The sequence below is a fragment of the Mastigoproctus giganteus genome, chromosome 5 (genome assembly GCF_048544385.1).
Source record: "Mastigoproctus giganteus isolate SK-2022 chromosome 5, ASM4854438v1, whole genome shotgun sequence".
NCBI classification, from domain to species: domain Eukaryota; kingdom Metazoa; phylum Arthropoda; class Arachnida; order Uropygi; family Thelyphonidae; genus Mastigoproctus; species Mastigoproctus giganteus.
In genome coordinates this window covers 204807499-204832967 of record NC_143579.1, presented here as the reverse complement: position 1 = coordinate 204832967, position 25469 = coordinate 204807499, and the positions used below count along the sequence as shown (strand labels likewise).

The 25469-nt window shown below is 38.7% G+C and overlaps 1 protein-coding gene across 1 annotated transcript in view; it reads left to right on the top strand.

Annotated features, from left to right (window-relative positions):
- Window positions 1-25469, top strand: part of LOC150086025 (proline dehydrogenase 1, mitochondrial-like) — a 116989-nt gene that overhangs the window by 60631 nt on the left and 30889 nt on the right. The window contains exons 6-8 of the mRNA XM_090373654.1: window positions 519-706; window positions 13168-13249; window positions 19648-19740. Of these exons, the coding sequence (XP_090229780.1) occupies window positions 519-706; window positions 13168-13249; window positions 19648-19740 (363 nt within the window). The remainder of the gene's footprint in view (window positions 1-518; window positions 707-13167; window positions 13250-19647; window positions 19741-25469) is intronic.

Below are 25469 nucleotides of genomic sequence, written 5' to 3'. Positions count from 1 at the left end.
CAGTACATGTAATACTATTTTTTAAGGCATTTTTCATCTTCAGCTGCTGGGTTTACGTTATGTAAAAGATTAATCATTCCCTAAAAAAAGAACATTTACTCAGTTTCTAAAATAAAGTTTTTGTCCTTATTACTAATGGCTGTTTCATAAGTTGTACCAGAGAGTAATAGTAGGAGATGTAGTGATAGTAATTGAATTGTACAATTAAGTTTTAATTTGAGTTTGATCTATTTCATGATTTTTAAACATAAAATATAAATGAGCTCCTCTAATGTCTGAGTTACAGTTGTGTTAAATTCCCTTCAAATTCATGATAAACTTTTTACTATATACTATAAGGATAAATGTTTCTCTTTTTGCTTAATTTACTTGTATGCACTGCTTTAAAACTTTTATTTTGTAAAATTAAGATTTTTAAAATATAACTGAAATACACATTTTGCTTGGTAAAGGGAGGCTTTTTCTCCTTCATAAGTTGCAGTGTATACAACTAAACATATTTCATTCTATTTCAATAGTTGCAGTTATCTGAAGTGATTGCCCGTACTAGAAAGTACTTTAAAGAGGTCACTGGTGCTAGTGAACACATGGCTGTGGAAAATGTAACACCTTCTGCTATAGCAAACAAATTAGAATATTATAACATAAAAACTGACAGTGAAGAAGTGAAGAAATGGCTTGATAATATGGACTATGACCGAAAGGGGTATGTTTAAAAATTTTAAATTTACAGTGAAAGGTAGTATAGTTAATACTGTTAATTCTTAAATATTGCTGTATGGTAATGCATCTCTATGTGAATATGATGAACTAGGATTCTCAAACTCTAGCTTTCAGATAACTGATGGTCCACAGCTTGCTTTTAGGACCTGCAGGATCATGTTGAAATCAGAAATTTGCAATACAAGATATTTAAAAGGGGGAAAAAAAAAACCAAAAAAAAAACCCTCACAATGTGAATTGCTAGTCCTCTCATTATTTCAGGGTTTTCAGCTCGAACAACATGTGAGAACAACTCAGCCAACTAACCAATCTGGGTTTTTTTGTATATTCTGACAGGTAAAAATAGCCAATGCTCAATAGCACTGTATATAATTTGCATAATTATATACACTGCCATTTTTTTCCCTGGTGGCACGAAGAAGCCATGTCACCAATCAAGAAATGTGTGGTAGTGTTCTGTCCTATGTGAAAACTGCTGTTTTAAAAAAAAACCTTGCTTGAAGGCTGGAAATAAAAGAATGGATGAGTTACTGGTGTCATACATTAGTTGTGGCAAATATTATAGGACTATAGTGACAAATGGGCCTGGAGTACTGGGGTCCATAGTTTAACAGATATTTATTTAAAGTATACCCAGTAAAATAAAATAAAATAAAATATTTCCAGAAGCTTTCGGAACTCGTGTCCCTTTCTCAACTGACAGAATTTTTAAATACATTACAAGCAAACTGTGGCACGTTACTCATTCGTCATTGTTGTAGCACGGACGTGTGCTGCCTTGCGCCAGTGATCATCCATCAATAAAACGGTTGTCTCCAGGATTGGATGTATACGCATGCCTTTCTGGCGATTTAATGCCTTAGGGTTGTTCATTATGTTTAGTGACTCTAGCCATAGGCGGTGGCGAAAGTGTCGCGCGTGGTCCACTATCTCAAAGTCGCGCTTGGGGTCAAGATCGTGGTTGGTAGCCCAAAAATGTTCTGCAAGCGCGGACTGGTCAGTTTCGGCAAGCCGGATTGCTCTGTCGTGTTCCGTGAGGCGATCCTGGAGACGTCTCGATGTCTCACCTACGTAGCAACTGTTACAGGCCCTACAGGTGATACGGTACACTACATTGCTGCGTAAGACAGGTGTGACAGGGGTCTTCACACTGGAGACAAGTGAACGTAGGTTCCTACCTGGTAATTGTACACATTTTATGTTGTAACTTCTCAGGATCTTCGAGATACGTCCTGACACTCCTGGATAGTACGGAATGTAGGCGGATGATATGCCGACTTGCTTCGGAGGTCTTGGGTTGGAAGTAAGCTCTTGTGCCTGTAACAAGCATCTGTTTAGTACATGGGATGGATAACCGCATCTGGTTAAGTCCGCCTTCACACGGGAGATCTCGTTACGTCTAATTGTGTCGGTGCTGGAATGGCTCCAGGCCCTGGAGAACAGGGTGCGGGCAGTGCTATTGAGATGGCTTGGAGCGTGGCCGGACCCGTAGTTGGTGAATTGACCGCACCACATGGGTTTGCGGTATACTGAGGTCTCTAGATGTGGGCCTACGCGATGCACTAGCACGTCCAGAAACGGGAGCGAACCGTCCACCTCTGATTCTACGGTAAACTTGATGAAATTGGATAGAGAGTTGAGGTATTCTAGTAGTACCGTTTCAGAACCACGTGGTATTATGGTAAAAATATCGTCGACATATCTACACCACGTTGTAATAGGTGTAGGTGGGTTCTGGTGTATCTGCTTCTCCAGATCTTCCATGGCGATGTTAGCTACTACGGAACTGACAGGGGCACCCATAGCAGTGCCATGTACTTGTTTGTAGAGTGAGTCTTCAAAGGTGAAGATGCTGCTAGAGAGGCATAGGTTGAGGGCGGTACAGATGTCATCAGTGGATAGTGACGTCCTGGATTGGAGGCTTAAGTCGCTCTCAAGGAGCCTTCTGGCGCAGTGCACGGCCTGTTGGACGGGAATCGAGGTGAATAAAGAAACCACGTCAAATGATGCCATGACAGAGTTATCAGGGATTGAAATGTCCTTAATGGTGTTAATGAATTCACTGCTGTTTTTAACGGTGTGAGATGTATTACCTATAAGAGGCGAGAGGAGGCTCGCGATGTGTTTGGACAGTTCATACGTTGGGGCACTGCAGCAAGACACTATAGGTCTGAGAGGAATACCCGGTTTATGGATCTTTGGTAATCCGTAGAATTGTGGTAGTTGACAGCCAGTACCACGCAGAAGATGGTGAGTCGCGGTCGGGATCTTCTTATCTTTAAGCCATGCGTGGACAAGTTTATTAACATTTGCTTCCAGACGTTTCAAGACTTTAACGGGAGGATCAGGTAGAGGTTCATATACGTTAGGATCGAGTAATAGGGCCAAGGCTTTCTCTCGGTAGGCAGATCGGTCCAGCACAACAGTCCGGCGCCCTTTATCCGCAGGAAGTACAACGATGGAGTTGTCTTTTCTTATAGATGACAGGGCGGCACGTTGGCGGTGGTTGAGGTTTGAGCACGTTTTTCGAGTGTTGCGGAGGACTGCGGCAGTCTTGAATCGGATCTCGTTGGCAGTTTCTTCGGGAAGGTTGGTAATACTGGCTTCTATGCCCATAGCGAGCTGTGTGATGGGAGGTTTCGATGGTATAACGGCGAATTTCATACCGTTTGATAAAACACTCAGCTGCTCGTTGGACAGTTGTTTGTTACTTAGATTCAAGACGAAAGAAGTCGTGTCGTCTGAACGAGTGTTCGTCTTTAAGGAGTTAGTTTCTATGCTCAAGTTTATGAACTTGCGCTGTTGGCGTAAACGGTAGGTATCCGAGGTCTGACTAGCCCGATGGCAGATGGTATGTATAAGGTTTGTAAATACAATAGGCGAGACCTTACCTTGTATATGTTGTAACAGTCTGGACTTGTTGTAGTCAGCGTTCCTGATTTCATGGTGGAGATGGGATATCCATAAATTTAACGTGCGCAGGCTGAAGTTAAAGCAGGCACGATCCATATGAGAGTTGTGGAACGGGGCTTTGTATCGGAACCCTTTAGGTATAATTCGATTGCTTTTGCATCTGTGGGCGAAGCGTAAATGTTGCCTGTAGCGAGCTATTGAGAGGAAGCATTTTTGCAACTGTGCACAATCGTTGTAGGTATTATGGCCATAAAGTGATCGAATAGTGACAAATGGGCCTGGAGTACTGGGGTCCATAGTTTAACAGATATTTATTTAAAGTATACCCAGTAAAATAAAATAAAATAAAATATTTCCAGAAGCTTTCGGAACTCGTGTCCCTTTCTCAACTGACAGAATTTTTAAATACATTACAAGCAAACTGTGGCACGTTACTCATTCGTCATTGTTGTAGCACGGACGTGTGCTGCCTTGCGCCAGTGATCATCCATCAATAAAACGGTTGTCTCCAGGATTGGATGTATACGCATGCCTTTCTGGCGATTTAATGCCTTAGGGTTGTTCATTATGTTTAGTGACTCTAGCCATAGGCGGTGGCGAAAGTGTCGCGCGTGGTCCACTATCTCAAAGTCGCGCTTGGGGTCAAGATCGTGGTTGGTAGCCCAAAAATGTTCTGCAAGCGCGGACTGGTCAGTTTCGGCAAGCCGGATTGCTCTGTCGTGTTCCGTGAGGCGATCCTGGAGACGTCTCGATGTCTCACCTACGTAGCAACTGTTACAGGCCCTACAGGTGATACGGTACACTACATTGCTGCGTAAGACAGGTGTGACAGGGGTCTTCACACTGGAGACAAGTGAACGTAGGTTCCTACCTGGTAATTGTACACATTTTATGTTGTAACTTCTCAGGATCTTCGAGATACGTCCTGACACTCCTGGATAGTACGGAATGTAGGCGGATGATATGCCGACTTGCTTCGGAGGTCTTGGGTTGGAAGTAAGCTCTTGTGCCTGTAACAAGCATCTGTTTAGTACATGGGATGGATAACCGCATCTGGTTAAGTCCGCCTTCACACGGGAGATCTCGTTACGTCTAATTGTGTCGGTGCTGGAATGGCTCCAGGCCCTGGAGAACAGGGTGCGGGCAGTGCTATTGAGATGGCTTGGAGCGTGGCCGGACCCGTAGTTGGTGAATTGACCGCACCACATGGGTTTGCGGTATACTGAGGTCTCTAGATGTGGGCCTACGCGATGCACTAGCACGTCCAGAAACGGGAGCGAACCGTCCACCTCTGATTCTACGGTAAACTTGATGAAATTGGATAGAGAGTTGAGGTATTCTAGTAGTACCGTTTCAGAACCACGTGGTATTATGGTAAAAATATCGTCGACATATCTACACCACGTTGTAATAGGTGTAGGTGGGTTCTGGTGTATCTGCTTCTCCAGATCTTCCATGGCGATGTTAGCTACTACGGAACTGACAGGGGCACCCATAGCAGTGCCATGTACTTGTTTGTAGAGTGAGTCTTCAAAGGTGAAGATGCTGCTAGAGAGGCATAGGTTGAGGGCGGTACAGATGTCATCAGTGGATAGTGACGTCCTGGATTGGAGGCTTAAGTCGCTCTCAAGGAGCCTTCTGGCGCAGTGCACGGCCTGTTGGACGGGAATCGAGGTGAATAAAGAAACCACGTCAAATGATGCCATGACAGAGTTATCAGGGATTGAAATGTCCTTAATGGTGTTAATGAATTCACTGCTGTTTTTAACGGTGTGAGATGTATTACCTATAAGAGGCGAGAGGAGGCTCGCGATGTGTTTGGACAGTTCATACGTTGGGGCACTGCAGCAAGACACTATAGGTCTGAGAGGAATACCCGGTTTATGGATCTTTGGTAATCCGTAGAATTGTGGTAGTTGACAGCCAGTACCACGCAGAAGATGGTGAGTCGCGGTCGGGATCTTCTTATCTTTAAGCCATGCGTGGACAAGTTTATTAACATTTGCTTCCAGACGTTTCAAGACTTTAACGGGAGGATCAGGTAGAGGTTCATATACGTTAGGATCGAGTAATAGGGCCAAGGCTTTCTCTCGGTAGGCAGATCGGTCCAGCACAACAGTCCGGCGCCCTTTATCCGCAGGAAGTACAACGATGGAGTTGTCTTTTCTTATAGATGACAGGGCGGCACGTTGGCGGTGGTTGAGGTTTGAGCACGTTTTTCGAGTGTTGCGGAGGACTGCGGCAGTCTTGAATCGGATCTCGTTGGCAGTTTCTTCGGGAAGGTTGGTAATACTGGCTTCTATGCCCATAGCGAGCTGTGTGATGGGAGGTTTCGATGGTATAACGGCGAATTTCATACCGTTTGATAAAACACTCAGCTGCTCGTTGGACAGTTGTTTGTTACTTAGATTCAAGACGAAAGAAGTCGTGTCGTCTGAACGAGTGTTCGTCTTTAAGGAGTTAGTTTCTATGCTCAAGTTTATGAACTTGCGCTGTTGGCGTAAACGGTAGGTATCCGAGGTCTGACTAGCCCGATGGCAGATGGTATGTATAAGGTTTGTAAATACAATAGGCGAGACCTTACCTTGTATATGTTGTAACAGTCTGGACTTGTTGTAGTCAGCGTTCCTGATTTCATGGTGGAGATGGGATATCCATAAATTTAACGTGCGCAGGCTGAAGTTAAAGCAGGCACGATCCATATGAGAGTTGTGGAACGGGGCTTTGTATCGGAACCCTTTAGGTATAATTCGATTGCTTTTGCATCTGTGGGCGAAGCGTAAATGTTGCCTGTAGCGAGCTATTGAGAGGAAGCATTTTTGCAACTGTGCACAATCGTTGTAGGTATTATGGCCATAAAGTGATCGAATAGTGACAAATGGGCCTGGAGTACTGGGGTCCATAGTTTAACAGATATTTATTTAAAGTATACCCAGTAAAATAAAATAAAATAAAATATTTCCAGAAGCTTTCGGAACTCGTGTCCCTTTCTCAACTGACAGAATTTTTAAATACATTACAAGCAAACTGTGGCACGTTACTCATTCGTCATTGTTGTAGCACGGACGTGTGCTGCCTTGCGCCAGTGATCATCCATCAATAAAACGGTTGTCTCCAGGATTGGATGTATACGCATGCCTTTCTGGCGATTTAATGCCTTAGGGTTGTTCATTATGTTTAGTGACTCTAGCCATAGGCGGTGGCGAAAGTGTCGCGCGTGGTCCACTATCTCAAAGTCGCGCTTGGGGTCAAGATCGTGGTTGGTAGCCCAAAAATGTTCTGCAAGCGCGGACTGGTCAGTTTCGGCAAGCCGGATTGCTCTGTCGTGTTCCGTGAGGCGATCCTGGAGACGTCTCGATGTCTCACCTACGTAGCAACTGTTACAGGCCCTACAGGTGATACGGTACACTACATTGCTGCGTAAGACAGGTGTGACAGGGGTCTTCACACTGGAGACAAGTGAACGTAGGTTCCTACCTGGTAATTGTACACATTTTATGTTGTAACTTCTCAGGATCTTCGAGATACGTCCTGACACTCCTGGATAGTACGGAATGTAGGCGGATGATATGCCGACTTGCTTCGGAGGTCTTGGGTTGGAAGTAAGCTCTTGTGCCTGTAACAAGCATCTGTTTAGTACATGGGATGGATAACCGCATCTGGTTAAGTCCGCCTTCACACGGGAGATCTCGTTACGTCTAATTGTGTCGGTGCTGGAATGGCTCCAGGCCCTGGAGAACAGGGTGCGGGCAGTGCTATTGAGATGGCTTGGAGCGTGGCCGGACCCGTAGTTGGTGAATTGACCGCACCACATGGGTTTGCGGTATACTGAGGTCTCTAGATGTGGACCCCAGTACTCCAGGCCCATTTGTCACTATTCGATCACTTTATGGCCATAATACCTACAACGATTGTGCACAGTTGCAAAAATGCTTCCTCTCAATAGCTCGCTACAGGCAACATTTACGCTTCGCCCACAGATGCAAAAGCAATCGAATTATACCTAAAGGGTTCCGATACAAAGCCCCGTTCCACAACTCTCATATGGATCGTGCCTGCTTTAACTTCAGCCTGCGCACGTTAAATTTATGGATATCCCATCTCCACCATGAAATCAGGAACGCTGACTACAACAAGTCCAGACTGTTACAACATATACAAGGTAAGGTCTCGCCTATTGTATTTACAAACCTTATACATACCATCTGCCATCGGGCTAGTCAGACCTCGGATACCTACCGTTTACGCCAACAGCGCAAGTTCATAAACTTGAGCATAGAAACTAACTCCTTAAAGACGAACACTCGTTCAGACGACACGACTTCTTTCGTCTTGAATCTAAGTAACAAACAACTGTCCAACGAGCAGCTGAGTGTTTTATCAAACGGTATGAAATTCGCCGTTATACCATCGAAACCTCCCATCACACAGCTCGCTATGGGCATAGAAGCCAGTATTACCAACCTTCCCGAAGAAACTGCCAACGAGATCCGATTCAAGACTGCCGCAGTCCTCCGCAACACTCGAAAAACGTGCTCAAACCTCAACCACCGCCAACGTGCCGCCCTGTCATCTATAAGAAAAGACAACTCCATCGTTGTACTTCCTGCGGATAAAGGGCGCCGGACTGTTGTGCTGGACCGATCTGCCTACCGAGAGAAAGCCTTGGCCCTATTACTCGATCCTAACGTATATGAACCTCTACCTGATCCTCCCGTTAAAGTCTTGAAACGTCTGGAAGCAAATGTTAATAAACTTGTCCACGCATGGCTTAAAGATAAGAAGATCCCGACCGCGACTCACCATCTTCTGCGTGGTACTGGCTGTCAACTACCACAATTCTACGGATTACCAAAGATCCATAAACCGGGTATTCCTCTCAGACCTATAGTGTCTTGCTGCAGTGCCCCAACGTATGAACTGTCCAAACACATCGCGAGCCTCCTCTCGCCTCTTATAGGTAATACATCTCACACCGTTAAAAACAGCAGTGAATTCATTAACACCATTAAGGACATTTCAATCCCTGATAACTCTGTCATGGCATCATTTGACGTGGTTTCTTTATTCACCTCGATTCCCGTCCAACAGGCCGTGCACTGCGCCAGAAGGCTCCTTGAGAGCGACTTAAGCCTCCAATCCAGGACGTCACTATCCACTGATGACATCTGTACCGCCCTCAACCTATGCCTCTCTAGCAGCATCTTCACCTTTGAAGACTCACTCTACAAACAAGTACATGGCACTGCTATGGGTGCCCCTGTCAGTTCCGTAGTAGCTAACATCGCCATGGAAGATCTGGAGAAGCAGATACACCAGAACCCACCTACACCTATTACAACGTGGTGTAGATATGTCGACGATATTTTTACCATAATACCACGTGGTTCTGAAACGGTACTACTAGAATACCTCAACTCTCTATCCAATTTCATCAAGTTTACCGTAGAATCAGAGGTGGACGGTTCACTCCCGTTTCTGGACGTGCTAGTGCATCGCGTAGGCCCACATCTAGAGACCTCAGTATACCGCAAACCCATGTGGTGCGGTCAATTCACCAACTACGGGTCCGGCCACGCTCCAAGCCATCTCAATAGCACTGCCCGCACCCTGTTCTCCAGGGCCTGGAGCCATTCCAGCACCGACACAATTAGACGTAACGAGATCTCCCGTGTGAAGGCGGACTTAACCAGATGCGGTTATCCATCCCATGTACTAAACAGATGCTTGTTACAGGCACAAGAGCTTACTTCCAACCCAAGACCTCCGAAGCAAGTCGGCATATCATCCGCCTACATTCCGTACTATCCAGGAGTGTCAGGACGTATCTCGAAGATCCTGAGAAGTTACAACATAAAATGTGTACAATTACCAGGTAGGAACCTACGTTCACTTGTCTCCAGTGTGAAGACCCCTGTCACACCTGTCTTACGCAGCAATGTAGTGTACCGTATCACCTGTAGGGCCTGTAACAGTTGCTACGTAGGTGAGACATCGAGACGTCTCCAGGATCGCCTCACGGAACACGACAGAGCAATCCGGCTTGCCGAAACTGACCAGTCCGCGCTTGCAGAACATTTTTGGGCTACCAACCACGATCTTGACCCCAAGCGCGACTTTGAGATAGTGGACCACGCGCGACACTTTCGCCACCGCCTATGGCTAGAGTCACTAAACATAATGAACAACCCTAAGGCATTAAATCGCCAGAAAGGCATGCGTATACATCCAATCCTGGAGACAACCGTTTTATTGATGGATGATCACTGGCGCAAGGCAGCACACGTCCGTGCTACAACAATGACGAATGAGTAACGTGCCACAGTTTGCTTGTAATGTATTTAAAAATTCTGTCAGTTGAGAAAGGGACACGAGTTCCGAAAGCTTCTGGAAATATTTTATTTTATTTTACTGGGTATACTTTAAATAAATATCTGTTAAATTATAGGACTATATAATTGAGAATTACATAGTCCTATAATGACTATGTAGTTTTAAATTACATAGGACCCTCGTCAATGAATTTGAGAATATAGTGACAGATTGGCACCACACAGTAACAAGTGGGAATGTTTTGTTTTTGGTGATGTTGTAGTTATGCAACTTTTTGCATGTCATTCTTTTTCAGTCTGACATTCATCTCTGAGATTTTCCATCCATAGAACTTTAATATGTACTTTATATTATTCAATTTAATTAAAACCCTCTGTATAATTGTTTTCACTATTCACTACTTAATTCTATTATTCATAACATAGTGTATATATTTTTATATAGTACACACACACACACACACACACACACACACACACACACACACACACACACACACACACACACTGTTTTCGAAAATGTTTGAACACCATATCACATATATAAAATGTTGATTGTGCTTATGATGTAGAGGGCATTGTTGTATATGGGTATGAATTCAGCTGTAGAATGCATTTCTTTCAGTTTCAAGTGAAATGTTTTATGGAACAGAACCCAAAAAAAGAAGGCAAAAGGAAATGTGGAATCTCAACATGGCCAACCATGTATTTTGATAAAATGGTTAAACATGTTGCCAAACAAAATCGCTGCTACAACTACAGCAAATTCACTCTTAAGTGGTCTAGAAGTTTACAGGGGAGACTTTTAGATTGATTACCATATGCATTGAATTTCATTGGAATGGTTTCTATGGGTACTCTGCAGTTTACAAACTGCCGATGGCAAAAGTTACAGTGATGCTTTTCTTGCAGAAATACTGGATGTTGGAGGAATGGATATGTTGTATTTTTTTTTTTTTTTTTTTTTTTTTGGTGTAATGACTACTGTTTCAATCTGAAGAAAGAATCAGGGTCTGGTAATAGGCTGGAAAATTTTTCTACATGGACATTTTTTAGAGATCAGTGCAGGACCTTGCAGGCAGTTGATAGTAAATTTTGGTGGTATAGCAACTGAACACAAATTATTTTCTGCATTCTGTCATCATAACACAGTCTCATCAAAAACACTCTTTGAAATTCCAATTTCAAAGTTAATTGGAATATGATGGTGTAGCAGTGCTTGATGGGTTGTTGATTCTTATGGGTTAGTACAATGAATGGATTGTTTTACTTTGATATTTTGGACTAGGAGTCAGGAATCCTTTTTTTTTTTTTTTTTTAAAGCCGAGAACCAAATCAGCAAAACCCAAACAAAACAGCAAATTTTGGGAATTTCATCATATTAAACATGACAAATAACACCACAGAAAGTAACTGGTATCACATATCATCTGTTGTTATTATTCGTGCTTAATTATATAAATTACTGAGAGAAAAATACTTTTTTTATTATTTTTATTTTTTTTTATTTTACTAGATATACAAAATGAGAGCTGCAGATCTCCTGACCCCTGTTCTCAACAGTGCTACACTTATTGTTATAGAATTTTATGATGAAGGGTCATATGCCATATATAAAATACAGTCTGGAATGGCCAGATCACTGACCTAATCTTAATTTATTCAACAGATACTCAAGTATCTGTTGAATGAATTGGGCAGTCATGTGCAAAATAAACAATTGAAGCCAAATTTAGAAGCTATGTTACAAGATTTTCTACATGAGGCATGACAGTTTCCCTTGAAGCTTACCAAAAAGTGGTAGATGATTTGCTGCATAGACTCCCTTCTATTATTGAAGGCCAAAAATGGGCCTACTACTGTTAAACTTGTTTTTAGTCATTTTGTGCTTCCGTAGATGACTGCCATTCTGGCAGTGGTCTGTGGAAGTGCAAAGTATTTCAGTGAACAGACAATTCAGTGCATTTGCTGAATTAAAAAATTAATAAAATTATGTCTTATCGTGTAAAAAAAACTGATAACGTGTGTGTGCACATGTGCGTGCGCAATACAAGAAATATAATTGCAAATGTGTATATCAAGGTGGAAGAAAGATTACACCAGTGCACTGTAATATTTGGACTCCTGAAAAGAAATAAGTATAAATTCTACATTAAATCCTGCATGAGTGGGGGGATGGGATTTACATGTGATAGCCTTAATAAAAAAAATTGTTTATTTGTTACACATCAGAGAAATTACATTGTAGTGATCCACCCTGAATGACACATGGGAAGAGAGGTATCCACTGAAATTAATATAACAGATATTAATACTGGATTACATGCATTACTTACATACATAACAATGTATGACTTACATACATAACAAAATTTAAAATTTGAGGATTATGTGTACATGTACTAATAGATGAATGTTAGTTTAGATTTAAATATATCATAGAGTTTGTCCTGTACAGGTTATTGTTAATTTCAAATGTAGGCTTTTGATAAATTTTAGAAGAAAAGTAATGGCTAAAAAAATTTCTGTGCTTTTACTTTCTATCTTCAGTTACATAGGATATAAATCTGTTAACTGTGTAATTCTCAATCTGACCATCTGATAACAGTGGAAACTGATAAATGTTGGAACTTGCTCATGCTAATTGAATAACTATCAGAATGATAGCAGAACAATAGAGGATGGATAAAGATGGTGTAAAAAAATGTGACTTGTGAAGTCTGACACTATCTCAATGGCTGAAGGGAGAACAGATTTGCATCCAAGTTTTTGGGCAAATTTTAAGCAGAACCAAACTTTCTGGATAATATCATCAAAGGGACAAAACATGGATGTTTCGGTGTGGTCCCAAGTTGAAAAGGCAGAGTAGACAGGAAAAACAGTAAGTTTTTCTTGGGCCAAAAAATTTAAAGTTAAACAAATAAAACATGCTTATTGTTTCTAGTTTTCATGACACTAAATTGAAAGGACAATATTTATAAAGATTAAAAAAGATTTTTATTTCTCTATGTAGAAGTTCATTTAATGGCAGTATTTGTAATAATTTATGTTACCATTTAATAATTTAGTGAGAGTAAAAGCTTTAGCATTGCAATAGAGAAAGAAATCAGTTAACATGTAATTTCATATGTGATGTTTAAAGCAAGTTTGTTTATTATTGCCTGTTATTAATATGAATAAATGTTCTTGTTTATTTTAGTTTAATGAATATGTTTTCATGGTCTGGGCTAGTGGATATGAATTATGTAATGTCTGATCTCTTCAAAGTACCGAATATTCAGGTAAGCTTTGAAGCTAAGGAAATTTATATTTAGATATGTTGAAAAATATTTCCCATACTTTTTGTGGATAACAATAAATGATTTTATGTGTATGTTAATTAAACTCCTGGGTGAATATTTTGTGCTTGCTATGCAAGCACAAATGCTCCTTTCTACCTCTGTTAAGTTTATTCTCTTCTGATCTGTTATCAAGGTTGGCTTGTCTGCCCTAGTTGCAAATGAATTGAGTAGGTATTTGCATTTGTCTTTACTGACAAAAAACCCTTTGTGTTGAGAAGAGGCTTTGTGAGTGAGGCTGATCCATATGAAATTAGTGATTTCATAGTTACAGAAGAAAAAACTTTTAAGCATAAAGGCAAGTAAGGCTACTGGAGTTAGCGTAAGCATTAGCAGAGGCATACGATGTAAGAAAGCTTCTTAATCTGAGCAAGAGGAAGAATCCCATCAGCACTGAGCTTGCTCGACCCACTCAAAGCCTTATACACCTCAATTAGATCACCTTGCATGTGCCTAGTCTCCAGTCACTGCAATTTGCAGAACAAGCCTATCTTGGTAAGAGCACCCCTTTGTTTCTCCTCACCAATCTTGTTGCCTTCTTTGTACTTGTTCTAGCAACTCTGCATCCTTCCTAAAATGAGACCAGAGTTGATGGCATATACCTGATAGTTTTGACAGAGACTGCCATGGAGTGTATTGAACCATTGAGGTTAACTATGAGAGCATCTTTGGATTGGAAAAGTGCAAACTTATTGAAAATACATAAAGGTGGATCTAAGAGAAGTTGGTAACCACAGACTGGTTAGTTTGACTTCAGTGGTAGGAAAAACCTTAGAGGCAATGATTAAGAGTGCAATCCATGGACATTTAGATAATATGGCATTCTGAAAGGCATGCAACCTGGCTTTGTGAAGAGGAATATCATGTTTAACTAACTTAGTAAGCTATTTCGACACAGTTACTCATGAGCTGGATGTAGGAAACAATTTTGACATAGTTTATTCGGATTTTAGCAAAGCATTTGACTCAGTCCCTCATGAGAGGTTACCGTATAAGCTTGAATAGGTTGGAATTACTTGTAAGATTCTAAGATAGATTGCTAGGTGGACGCCTCCGTAGCCAGCTGGGAAGGAACAGCAGTGCGTAACATATGCTTCTTGATTAGGCCAGGGTTCGAGCCCGTCACCACCAAATACGGAGGATGCGGAAAGGTCAGGGAATGACCACCGCATATTCCCGGAGCAATATGACTTTAGTTGCTAATGCTCCTAAAAACCAAATAACAAACAAACAACAACAATTGCTGGGTGATTGCAAGGCAGAGGGTAAAGGGTTGTAATGTCAGCAGTGGGGTTCCATGAGGGGCGGCTCTTGTACCATTATTGTTTCTGATTTTGATACTTGGTGGGATTGAAACAAAAACAGTGAAGGAGAAAAGGGATCTGGGTGTCAATATAGGCAGATATGAAGTTTTCTGAACAATGAAACAGGCAGCAGGAAGGCCCGTAGTGTAGTATTGATGATTTATTGAACATTATCCTGTAGAGATAGTGAAGACATAATCCCACTGTATTGTAAGACCAATTTAGTAAGGCCATGGAGCAATATGGCCTTTGTTGCTAATGCTCCTAAAAACCAAATAACAAACAAACAAACAAACAGTAAGGCCACATTTGGAATACTGTGTTCAAATATCGAGACCTCATCTGAAAAAAATACATTGAGCTTTTTGAACATGTCCAAAGACAGGCAGTTCGAATAGTGAGATTGGCAAAAGGACAACACCTTATGAGGAAAGACTCCAATTATGTAGGCTGCAGAGCTTGGCAACCTGGCACCTCAGAGGTGACCTATTGAGGTGTACAAGGCTCTGAGAGAGATTAGTAAAATTAATGAAGGTGGAATTTTCACTGTTATAAAGAATTCCAGAACTAGGGGTCAAAATTACAGGGAAAGAGTTTTGACTAGATTGTAAGAGGTTTTCTTTTAGTCGGTGAGTCATTGATTTGCAGGAACAAGTTGCTCTTGCAGTTAGTTGAGGCTGACAGTTTGAATAGATTCAAAGGTCGACTGGATAGTTACCTGTATGAGGAGTGAAGCATATAATTTGTATTTTGGCAAATACTATTACTATTTTCTAAGTTAGCATGACCAGTAGTTCCACTACTCCATAAGAACATTCTCTGTGGTTGACTTGGGAATGAATAAAGTTCAAAAAATTGGTGAAGCATTCTGAATTTTATAAAATTCAGAATGCTTCACCAATGGTTCTTAGTGGTGTTCAGGTCATACTAGTGTGTTGACATAATGGTTAGTGCAATAACATCATTGTTATACATAAGTGAATCACCAAAATGGTGAAAATGGCATCGTTTTTATCATATCTCATATTATGAATACCTTCACAACAAGTTGCTTGATATTGTGCTACCTCGAACATTCACCAGTGGAGAAGACTATTTTTACTTATTCTCGGTGGACACCAACACCTGGACAGCCATTTCAAGGGTATTTGGCCTTTCGTTGGTGGGTGGGGTAGAGTACCCTTGTGTTGCAGTAGTGACAACCCAGTTATGAAGTATAACTTCACAATATGAGATGCCAGATGGTATACAGCAGTATAGACTAAAAGAATTTGGAAGGGCTATAGCCTCAACCTACGGGGAATTTACTTGATGTAACGGTTAGTGCAATAGCATCATTGTTATATATAAGTGAATCACCGAAATGGTGAAAATGGCATCGTTTTTATCATATATCATATTGTGAATACCTTCACAATGAGTTGCCTATACTGTTATATACCATCTGTCTCTCATATTGTGAAGTTATACTTCATAACTGGATTTTCATTGTTACACCAGGGTACCTACCCACCCATAGATGAAGCCTTGAAACGGCCATCTGGGTGGTGGTGGTAGTATCCACTGAGAATAAATAACAAATAGTGTTCTTCACTGGTGAAGCATTACTTATTCGAGGTAGCACAATATCAGGCAACTTGTTGTGAAGGTATTCACAATATGATTATGAAAAAAAATGATGCCATTTTCACCATTTTGGTGATTCATTTATGTATAACAATGATGCTATTGCACTAACCATTACGTCAAGTTGAATTCCCTGTAGATTGAGGCTATAGCCCTTCCAAATTCTTCAAGTGCTTACTAAACAAAATTTTTATTATAGAATGAAATATTTACTCATAGTACAATTGCAAAATCTTGTAACTACTGTCATATTTGCCATTTCTAATATTATGGACTGAACTTTCACCTTCTTCAGTGTATTGTCTTCAGGGCCATTACAGACATTGTTTATTTCATTCTCTCTCTCTCTCTCTCTCTCTCTCGTTTTAGTATCAAATCATGATTTGGAATGGACCAATTGTATGCTTCCATCCATTTCGTTCACACATAAATCTTTAAAGGGTTTGTTAATTAGGTTTTCCAAGGCTTCAGTTGGCCAAGACCTCCTGAAATTACAGCCGACACTGTGTTTAATTGATAACTGTGCATTTTGTTGCCTCTGTTACATGTTATCTGAACTGCTCACTCACTAAAAGAAGGCAACATGGATGTTTTGAACAAACTTTCTCTAGTAGCCATGGCTAGAGATAAATAGATCGCTACATGTGTCTGGTGTAACTTTGGACCACAAGATGAATGAAGATTTTAGGCAACATGGTCCAGGCAAAAATGTGAATCTTATAGCATGAGAAATGAATTTAATTTATGAATTTTATAAAATTTAGTGCATATCCTTAGGTGTCACCATTTATAATTTTCATGTAGGTTTAACACTAAAAACCTGTAAAAGTTTGCTTTAGCCACATAATGTTTGAAGACCACATGAGCTTCATTGACTTCTAGTTTGACATCTCTGGTCTTTGTGGTTTTTTGTGCAGCATTTTTATTTCAACTGTGATTTACTTTCTGCATACCATTATAAAGCAGATGCTACTTTGAAAATTGTGCATAACAGTGAAATGTAATATAACATGCCCCCTTATTGAGTATGCTGTTCCAGTACTTTTGGTAACATAATTGTATATGACAGTGAGCTTTGTCTGTGTATCCATCATGCTGTAAGGTGAAATGAATTGATTGAGAAAAATAGAAAATTAATATTATCTTATTTAAATATTACATCCAAATTCACAGTACTTTTTTTATCTTAAATATTTTTATAGGAAATGTTTTTGAATATGTATAAAGGAAATTTTTGTAGGCAAGGTCAATGAACTTTTTATCAAGTGCAAAAGTAAAAGAAAAATTCTGGGTAAATTTTTCCTATTAATATTGTCTTTCAAGGAGTACTCTTAATAGAAAATGCAATAAAATGTGATATGTATTTTAACAAACTAGAATGAATTTATTTTTTCAAAAATTTATTTATTATTATTTTTTTTTATTCAGTATTTTCTTCATTATTTTACATTGGATTATTGAGTAGTGTATATATGAGATGGCTCCAAAAAACTTTCAGGAGAGGAGCTATATCTGAAATCTGGCAACATTAAGCAGCCCTTAAATGTGTTCATATAGTTTTTAAAAACATTTCTGGAAATTATTACAGGCAACATCCTTACAATACAGCCTTTGAAGCCTTTTGAACCTCCACTATATTCTTGAAGTGACAGTTTCAGCCAGTCCTTAGAAAAAGAGAACTGCATGGCACGAGATTGGTACAGTGGGTAGTACTATATCAGTCATAGGGTTTCCACTATCCCAGGGAAGGTGGATGGCACCCCTGGAATTGATTTTTTATTTTATTTGTAGGAAATTTACTGCCAGAATTTTAGTACTTAAAAATATTTTGTTATATTTTGAGAAATATTTTTATGTTATGTTTTGAGGGACTGTTTAAATGTTTAATTATATATATAGGCCTTACTTTAAAAATTAAAAAATTGCCTGTATTGAAAGGAAAATTGGTGGAGGATTCAGGAATCAAAACAGTTTAATGATCCGATATTTCCTTTTAAGAATAGTGCCTCAAGTAGTTGTCCAGGTTACTTACCTGTAGCTTGAAGAGTAAATGCAGCAGCAGCAACTAATGTCAGGGCATTGTTGTGCAGGATACACAGTTTTTGCTGAAAGGTGAAAAGTGAATTGCCTCCTATAGAAAAGGGAATGCACCTTCATCAACATCTCTGTGTCACTGTAGCACTCTTTGGTCATGCTGGAAGTAATTTTTCTGTGACAGTGAAAAATTACCTCCAGCATAATCTTCCCTTTCAATCAGCCTTGCTTAAACTGCTTGGTAGGGATAGTGACTTCCATATGGAGGATTGTCTTTTACCTTTGAGGTCATACACTATATATACCACGTTTCATTAATACAGCAGATAACAATCTCTGAGACAGATTGTTATCTGCTGTGTTGATGAGCACATTACTGATACTCGTGGTTACCACATTGTTCCTATATCAGCAGTTCTGGTCTGATGCCATAAGCAGTACATCTTCAGAATCTTACCGAAATCCTTACTAAGGATAGCTCCTATGTGTTAGTACTGTGACACCATTTTAACAAAATTTCCACGTTTTCGACATGAATAACGTATATCTTTTACCGCTTTTAATCATCCAACTGAGCCCTATACACTCAGTCAGATACTCTGACAGTGACAGTGTCGGCTGTTTTTAACTATTTAAAACTGATAAACTTATTTACATCATTTTAACATATACTCTTTTGTTAACATATACTTTTATTACATTTTATATATTATTTATACCTTGTTGACTGCTCTTATACATAATTTTGTACAAATCTTTTTTTTGACATAGTGACCAATATTCCCAGATAACTGTAATATTTTTTAACCTTTGTTTCTGTACTTTTAGTATGCCTACTCATTTATTGTGGTTGGTGCATTATAGCCTAGGTTGCTGTTACACCAGTAAACCCAAAACAAACCAAACTAAGGATAGTGTGACAACTACCAACCAAAATTCCAACTCTCTGTGCAGTTTAATCTATGGTCAGAGTACACAGCCTTCTACATCTGCTTCATGTTCAGCTCATTCCATTAGGTTACATACTGTTTTCTGTATTGGTCATTTTCCAACAATTCACAATATTCATTTGTAACATTCAAGCACATTGTTCCAGGATGTCATGTGTTTGTCACACTGGCCAAAGCATCTGCAGTGGTTTTCTTACTCAGTTCTCCCAGTCATTGACATAGTTTGATGTTTGTTTACTGTTAAAGACTATGCATTTTGTTTAATAACAAGTGGGTATGAGAAAATCTGACAGTCATACATGCATTTTGTTGTAAATTAGAGTTGACGTTTTTCTATATTTTAACCAAAGTAATTTAATGTAAATAATTTATATGCTTTGGTAAAATGCAGTCATTTTATTTTAATTATTTTATTTTTTCTTATTAGACAAGAACAGTTGAACCTATAATAAAGGCTTTATCTTCAGAAGAAGAAGAAATGTTCAAGAACATGATGAGAAGGCTCCACAATATTGCAAGGGTGAATTATCATTTTTGCTGGCCATAGTTAGTATTAGTCCTGAATGCTAAAGTAATGTTTGATAAAAAAAAAAATGTTTTTATTTATCGCTATGACTATATATGGTATGTCTTCCTGATTTCTTTAATATTGAAATATTCCTTATGATTAATGTAGCAGTGGTATCTCAGCTCTTTTCCTGTGTGCTCTTTTCCTCCATTCATCAGATATGGCTCCCTATAACATTTTATTCCTTAGACTGAAAAACTTCTGAAAGGGTTTTTATCAGTTTAAGAAACAAAAACAAAACCCTGAAAGGATGATTTGATAATACAGTAATAGGATGTCTCAGCTTTTGTCAATTTTGAAATCATCTTTCCAGAAGTGCTTCCAAGAGTAAAAATCATTGGGTTAAGTGTGTCACCTCTGGAGAATACTATGAAATAGAGAATAAGTTGTTCACCCATTAAGTATGCTCGTCATCACTGTATTATAGCAGTCCAGATACTTTTTGAATTGATCTCATGCATGTATACATGTGTGTGTATATAAAATAATAATAAGATGATCCTACAAAGAATTTATAATTTTTTTTCTTCAAATTTAGTTAGCAGTATGTGTCATTAATGCAATTGCAAATCAATTAGCCATTATACACAAATGTAATGTACTGTTTTTTTGATATACCGTAAATCCCCGCTATTCGCGGGGGTTACGTTCCTGAGAAATGTCGCGAATACCGAAAACGCGAATACTGAGTTATTGCTCCCATAGTAATAAAGGGGTTCCGTTCCAAAGTATGTAATATATAAGAAAAACTAGTCTCAAATTTTGTCTATGTATGTATTATGACTATGTACAATGACAGTACATAGTGAAATGCAAGCATATGGCATCGAAATGAAAATAAGAAACAATTTAATAATAAATGTAATATTTATTGGAAATTTCAAACAAATTTTCAATCCAGCGCCTTTGCTAGCTAAAAAACTTATCCCGCCAGTGCTATCACCAGTTTCGCTAAAGTGTTGATAAAGGAGTTTTGCTTTTTCACGAATGATGAGTGAACTTAACGGAATTTTATTTTGAGTTCGGTCTTCTATCCACAGATTTAAAGCTTTTTCCATTTTTTCTAATTTAACATCACGAGTTACAGAGCAAATTTTTGAAGCAAATAGCGCGTTTTCACGGACACTACGGCGGATTTTCTTCCGAATTTTTGATTGATCGTACCGCTGACTCATTGATTTTATAATGTTTTGCCACTGAGGAGACACTTTTTGTCAAGTTTGTCTAATAACTCAATTTTATTCGCTAATGTCATCACCTTCTTTGATCTTTTCACATTTCTCTTGTTATTCGTAGCCATATTTTTGTACGGGTTAGAAAGAACTTGTCCATGATAAAGTCACTTTCTTCCGTTAATACCTCGAAAAACTCTGTTTTACACTGCAGAACGGTAGATTTATCACTTTTGTAAGCATATCAATTTATAAATTGAACGGCCTCCGTAGCCGAGTGGGCAGGAGCGGGAGTGCAGTAGCACACGCTCTTTGAGTAGACCGGGGTTCAAGCCCCTGACTGCTGAATACGGTCGATCTGCCAACCCGCACTGGACCAGCGTGGCAGATTATGGTCCATTTCCCTCAGCATGAATTGTTGAGGAGGCTTCCACCCTGCAGTGGGTTGATAATGGCTGCACTTTACTTTTTATGCTTATAAAAGCATATATATATCAATTTATAAATTGATAAATTTATTCAATTTATAAGCATATAAATTAAAAGCAAACGACGAAACCTTCCAACAAGCGCATAGCACATACTAAACAAGGATTAGCGAGAAACATCCACGCTTGCGATTTTGTCACCCCTCTCCCCCCACCCACTGAGCGCTGTTTTGACCAGGAAAGATAATTTTAGTGACGCCCATGTTTTTTTTTTATGGGGGGAAATATTCACGGCGCTTTAAATTTCACATTTTTTTAGGTTTCATTTTATATTAAATCAGCGATTGCAAATGCGCGAAACTGCAAATAGCGGGGGGTTACTGTGTGTGTGTGTGTGTGTGTGTGTGTGTGTGTGTGTGTGTGTGTGTGTGTGTGTGTGTACATCTAAGCATGAGATCAAATGGTTATTCTTGTCACAATAATGCACCATCATATTCATAACAGATTTTTTTTTTTTTTTTTTTTTTTTTGCCGAACACAGGTTACTCAAGTCCAGCTTCATATTCATCAGATATAGCACATGTGATTTAAAAAAAACCCTGATAGGACATCACATTCCAGGAGGATTCGTGCCAGTTTTTGTTAACTAATGATGCAGGGCCATATGGTGCATTATTAGCTACCATATATTTATATACATATTAAAATACTACAGTCGAAGCTCTTTTTAACATCCCAACACATAACATCCTATGTGGTTTGTCCCGACCAATTGCTCATTAACCTAATGCTATTTTACATTCAATATAACGACCTTGAAAAAAAAAAAAAAGATCTATAACGACCATAAATTTCCACCTCTTAATCTGAATTTTTACTTTTTTATTGCAATATTCGCATTTAAAAATGGTAGAATGCTTCAAATATATTTTAAATAATTGCAGCCTGACCATTACAAATCATTTGTTAAGATTTCCCATACTGTTTTCTTGCAGTGCAGTAATGAAATAAACATTAGCTAGAAGTTCATTACATAGTTAGTGTATGTTTATTGGTATGACTCCAAGAAAGTGGATGGCTTTGCCAATTGCAGATAAAATTAAGAATTTGAAAGCTGAAGATAATGTGTGCATTTTAAGGCTGACATCGCCAAAAAGTTCGGTATTCCTGGGAGTACTCTGTTCACTATTCTGAAAGATCAGAAAAGGGTTGAAAGTGTAGAGAAATCTGCTGCATCAGGTAGGATTCGAGCACGAAAGGCAAAGTATCCAAATCTTGAAATGGCACTTTTGGAATCGTTAATGATGATGCGTTCCCGTAGAGGTAATCTTTTTGAAAGCTAAGGCTGAATAGTTTGTGTGTTGAACGGATATTGCAGAATTTAAAAGTCCAGATGGATGGTTCCAGAAATTTAAGACTCATCATGGCCTGTCTTTCAAAACAGTGTGTAGCAAAAATGCAGCCATGGACATTGATGCTACAAACAAATAGAAGGAAAATCATTTAAGAAAAACTACCAAAGAATACTATTAAACAAAATTTGCTATGTCTTGCCTTACAAACTGTGATACTTATATGTGAGATAATGTACATTCATTTAATTTTCTTTCTCTTCATCGCTGCTATGCACAATCTCTTCTGCAGCATCTAGATTTTGTGTACCTTTTACTATCTTTAAAAGTCGCAAACTGTACTCTTCGAAGTCACAATTATTTTTTATGGTCACAAACAAGCACAAGTTCAATAGCACAGAATCTAACCCAGGGATCTCCCAACATTATACAGTGGACTCCCGCTTTAAACGATACGTGAAAATTGGAAGAATATTTTCCAGCTAGCAAACTAAAAATAAATTTACGCTTACATACATAGATTAATTAACATGTATTGTAATATGTACATACTAATAGATATTTGTGTTCACTGACTTTTTTTTTTTTGGTTGCAAAATTTAAAACAGTAAAAAAATGATAAGCAATTAATAACAAAGAACGTGGCATGCACAAGTTGCAACAAACATGATACGGAGTAACGAGTTTCTGAAAATTTGTTTTTTTATATGATTGAATATAAAAGGGAAAGGGAAGGGAAGGGGAAACACATTTCAACATAATAATGTGAACGTGAAAACCCACAGAATTCCAGCTATTGGTATTATAGCAAATGCAAGAAGATCGAGTTTATTACTCGTTTATAATTGATTACACTAACAAAAAAGACCAATAAACCGGAAACTGCAAATTGTTTTTATTGTTTTATGATTGTGACCTCCAGAAATGTGCTTTAGAAAAATATCACAGAGGCAAGAGCAACTTCCGAGTCAACAGCTAGGATTCACCAAAAGGAATGGAAACGTTGAAAATTACATCTAACATAATAGCTTTCCCAGCACAAAAGCTGAAAAATACCATGTTATGTGAGATTTCCAGCAATTCTCAGACCATGTTAGAGTGAAGCCTTGTTGTTGAAGTACCATATTGTAGAAGTACCGTGTTATATGGGGGTTGCCTTTGTATATATATATATATATATATATATTTTTTTTTTAATAAAAAAAAAGGTATGCTAGTAGAGAATTACAACCTAAATCAATAACAAAGAACAATAAAAATGATGAATGGGGAGAGGAGAAATAAAATAAAGGGTCAATTTAGGGCAGAAAGAATCAATTCCTTAATAATCTAGAAGGAGCAAATTAATAAGAATAGCAAATGACAAATTTATAAGCCCATACAGGAACTCCCCGACTTATGCACTACTCAACTTACGGAATCGTATTTTGCATCCCGTAGGAATAAATGGAGGTATCATGAAAATATGCAATGTGAAACCAAATACCACATTGGTTTTTTTTTTTTTTTTTGGTAATTCATTCCAAGACCTTGGAAGTTGAAATTTTCACTATATAACTAAGCTAATTATCTCTCTCTCTCTCTCTAAAAGGGCATTTTTCTAATGGAAATGGCACTACACTTTCATTATATGTTCCGTTATAAGAATCAGTTTTGTGAAGACCTTTGTGATATTTTTCTTAAACACATTTCTGGAGGTTACTACCATAAAACAATAAAAACTATTTGCACTTTCCGGTTTATTGGACTTTTATGGTCTGTTATATTATAAATTTTAGCCAATCTATTATAAATGTGTAGTGAACTCTATCTTATTGCATTTGCGATAATACTGCCAAATGGAATTGTGTGGGTCTTTATGTTAGGGTATAATGGTGAAATGAGTTCTCCTTCACTGAAATCTTCAATCATATAAAAAACATAAATAAATTTTCAATATCTTCTCTTCATTCCTATTTACTTATTACAATGGTGAAGGGAAAGGGACCAACGGAAAGTGCAAGTGCTAGCAGTGCTAGGAAATAAAACAAAATTGATTTAGAAATGAAGATGATAAATTAAGAAGTACGAAACAGGAAAATTTCATCTATTGCACAGAATTAGGTCTTGCTGCTTCAACAGTGAATTCTATTTTAAGGGACAGTGTGCGTATAAAAGAACACGTTAAAGGATCAACTCTTTTCACACCGGGGCCAGTACACCCCAACAGTGATCACAAAACAGCATTTAGGTACTATATTGAAGATGGAAAATCAGATTCAGAAGCGAGTGTCCCTGAGTCTAATGGCCATTCAAGCAAAAGCAACAAGTATTTATGAAGATATTAATGATAAGTATGGCAAACTCCAAGCTAAGTTTGTGGCAAGCAACAGGTGGTTTAATAGGTTTAAGCATTGCGCTGGTTTCCAAAACATTAAAGTATGCGGGGAAGTCGCTAGTGCCGATTCTGCTGCTGCAGAGAAATTTTGTGATGTGTTGAAAAACAGCCTTCTAAATCTCGACAACCCCCAACTTCTGCAGCGGTGTGCTTATCAGCTGGAGACTTAATCCTGGCAACAACGCTCGAAAGGTAAAACTTGCTGATGTTATGGCTGTTCCTCTCCCTTTTTGTAATTTTATTATTTTGAAATTTTTGTAATTTTGTACACTTCTGTAATTTTTCCTGCGCATGAGATAAAAAAATTGAATAATTCTATTTGCATGTTCGTTGAACATTTCTTTTTTGCTTC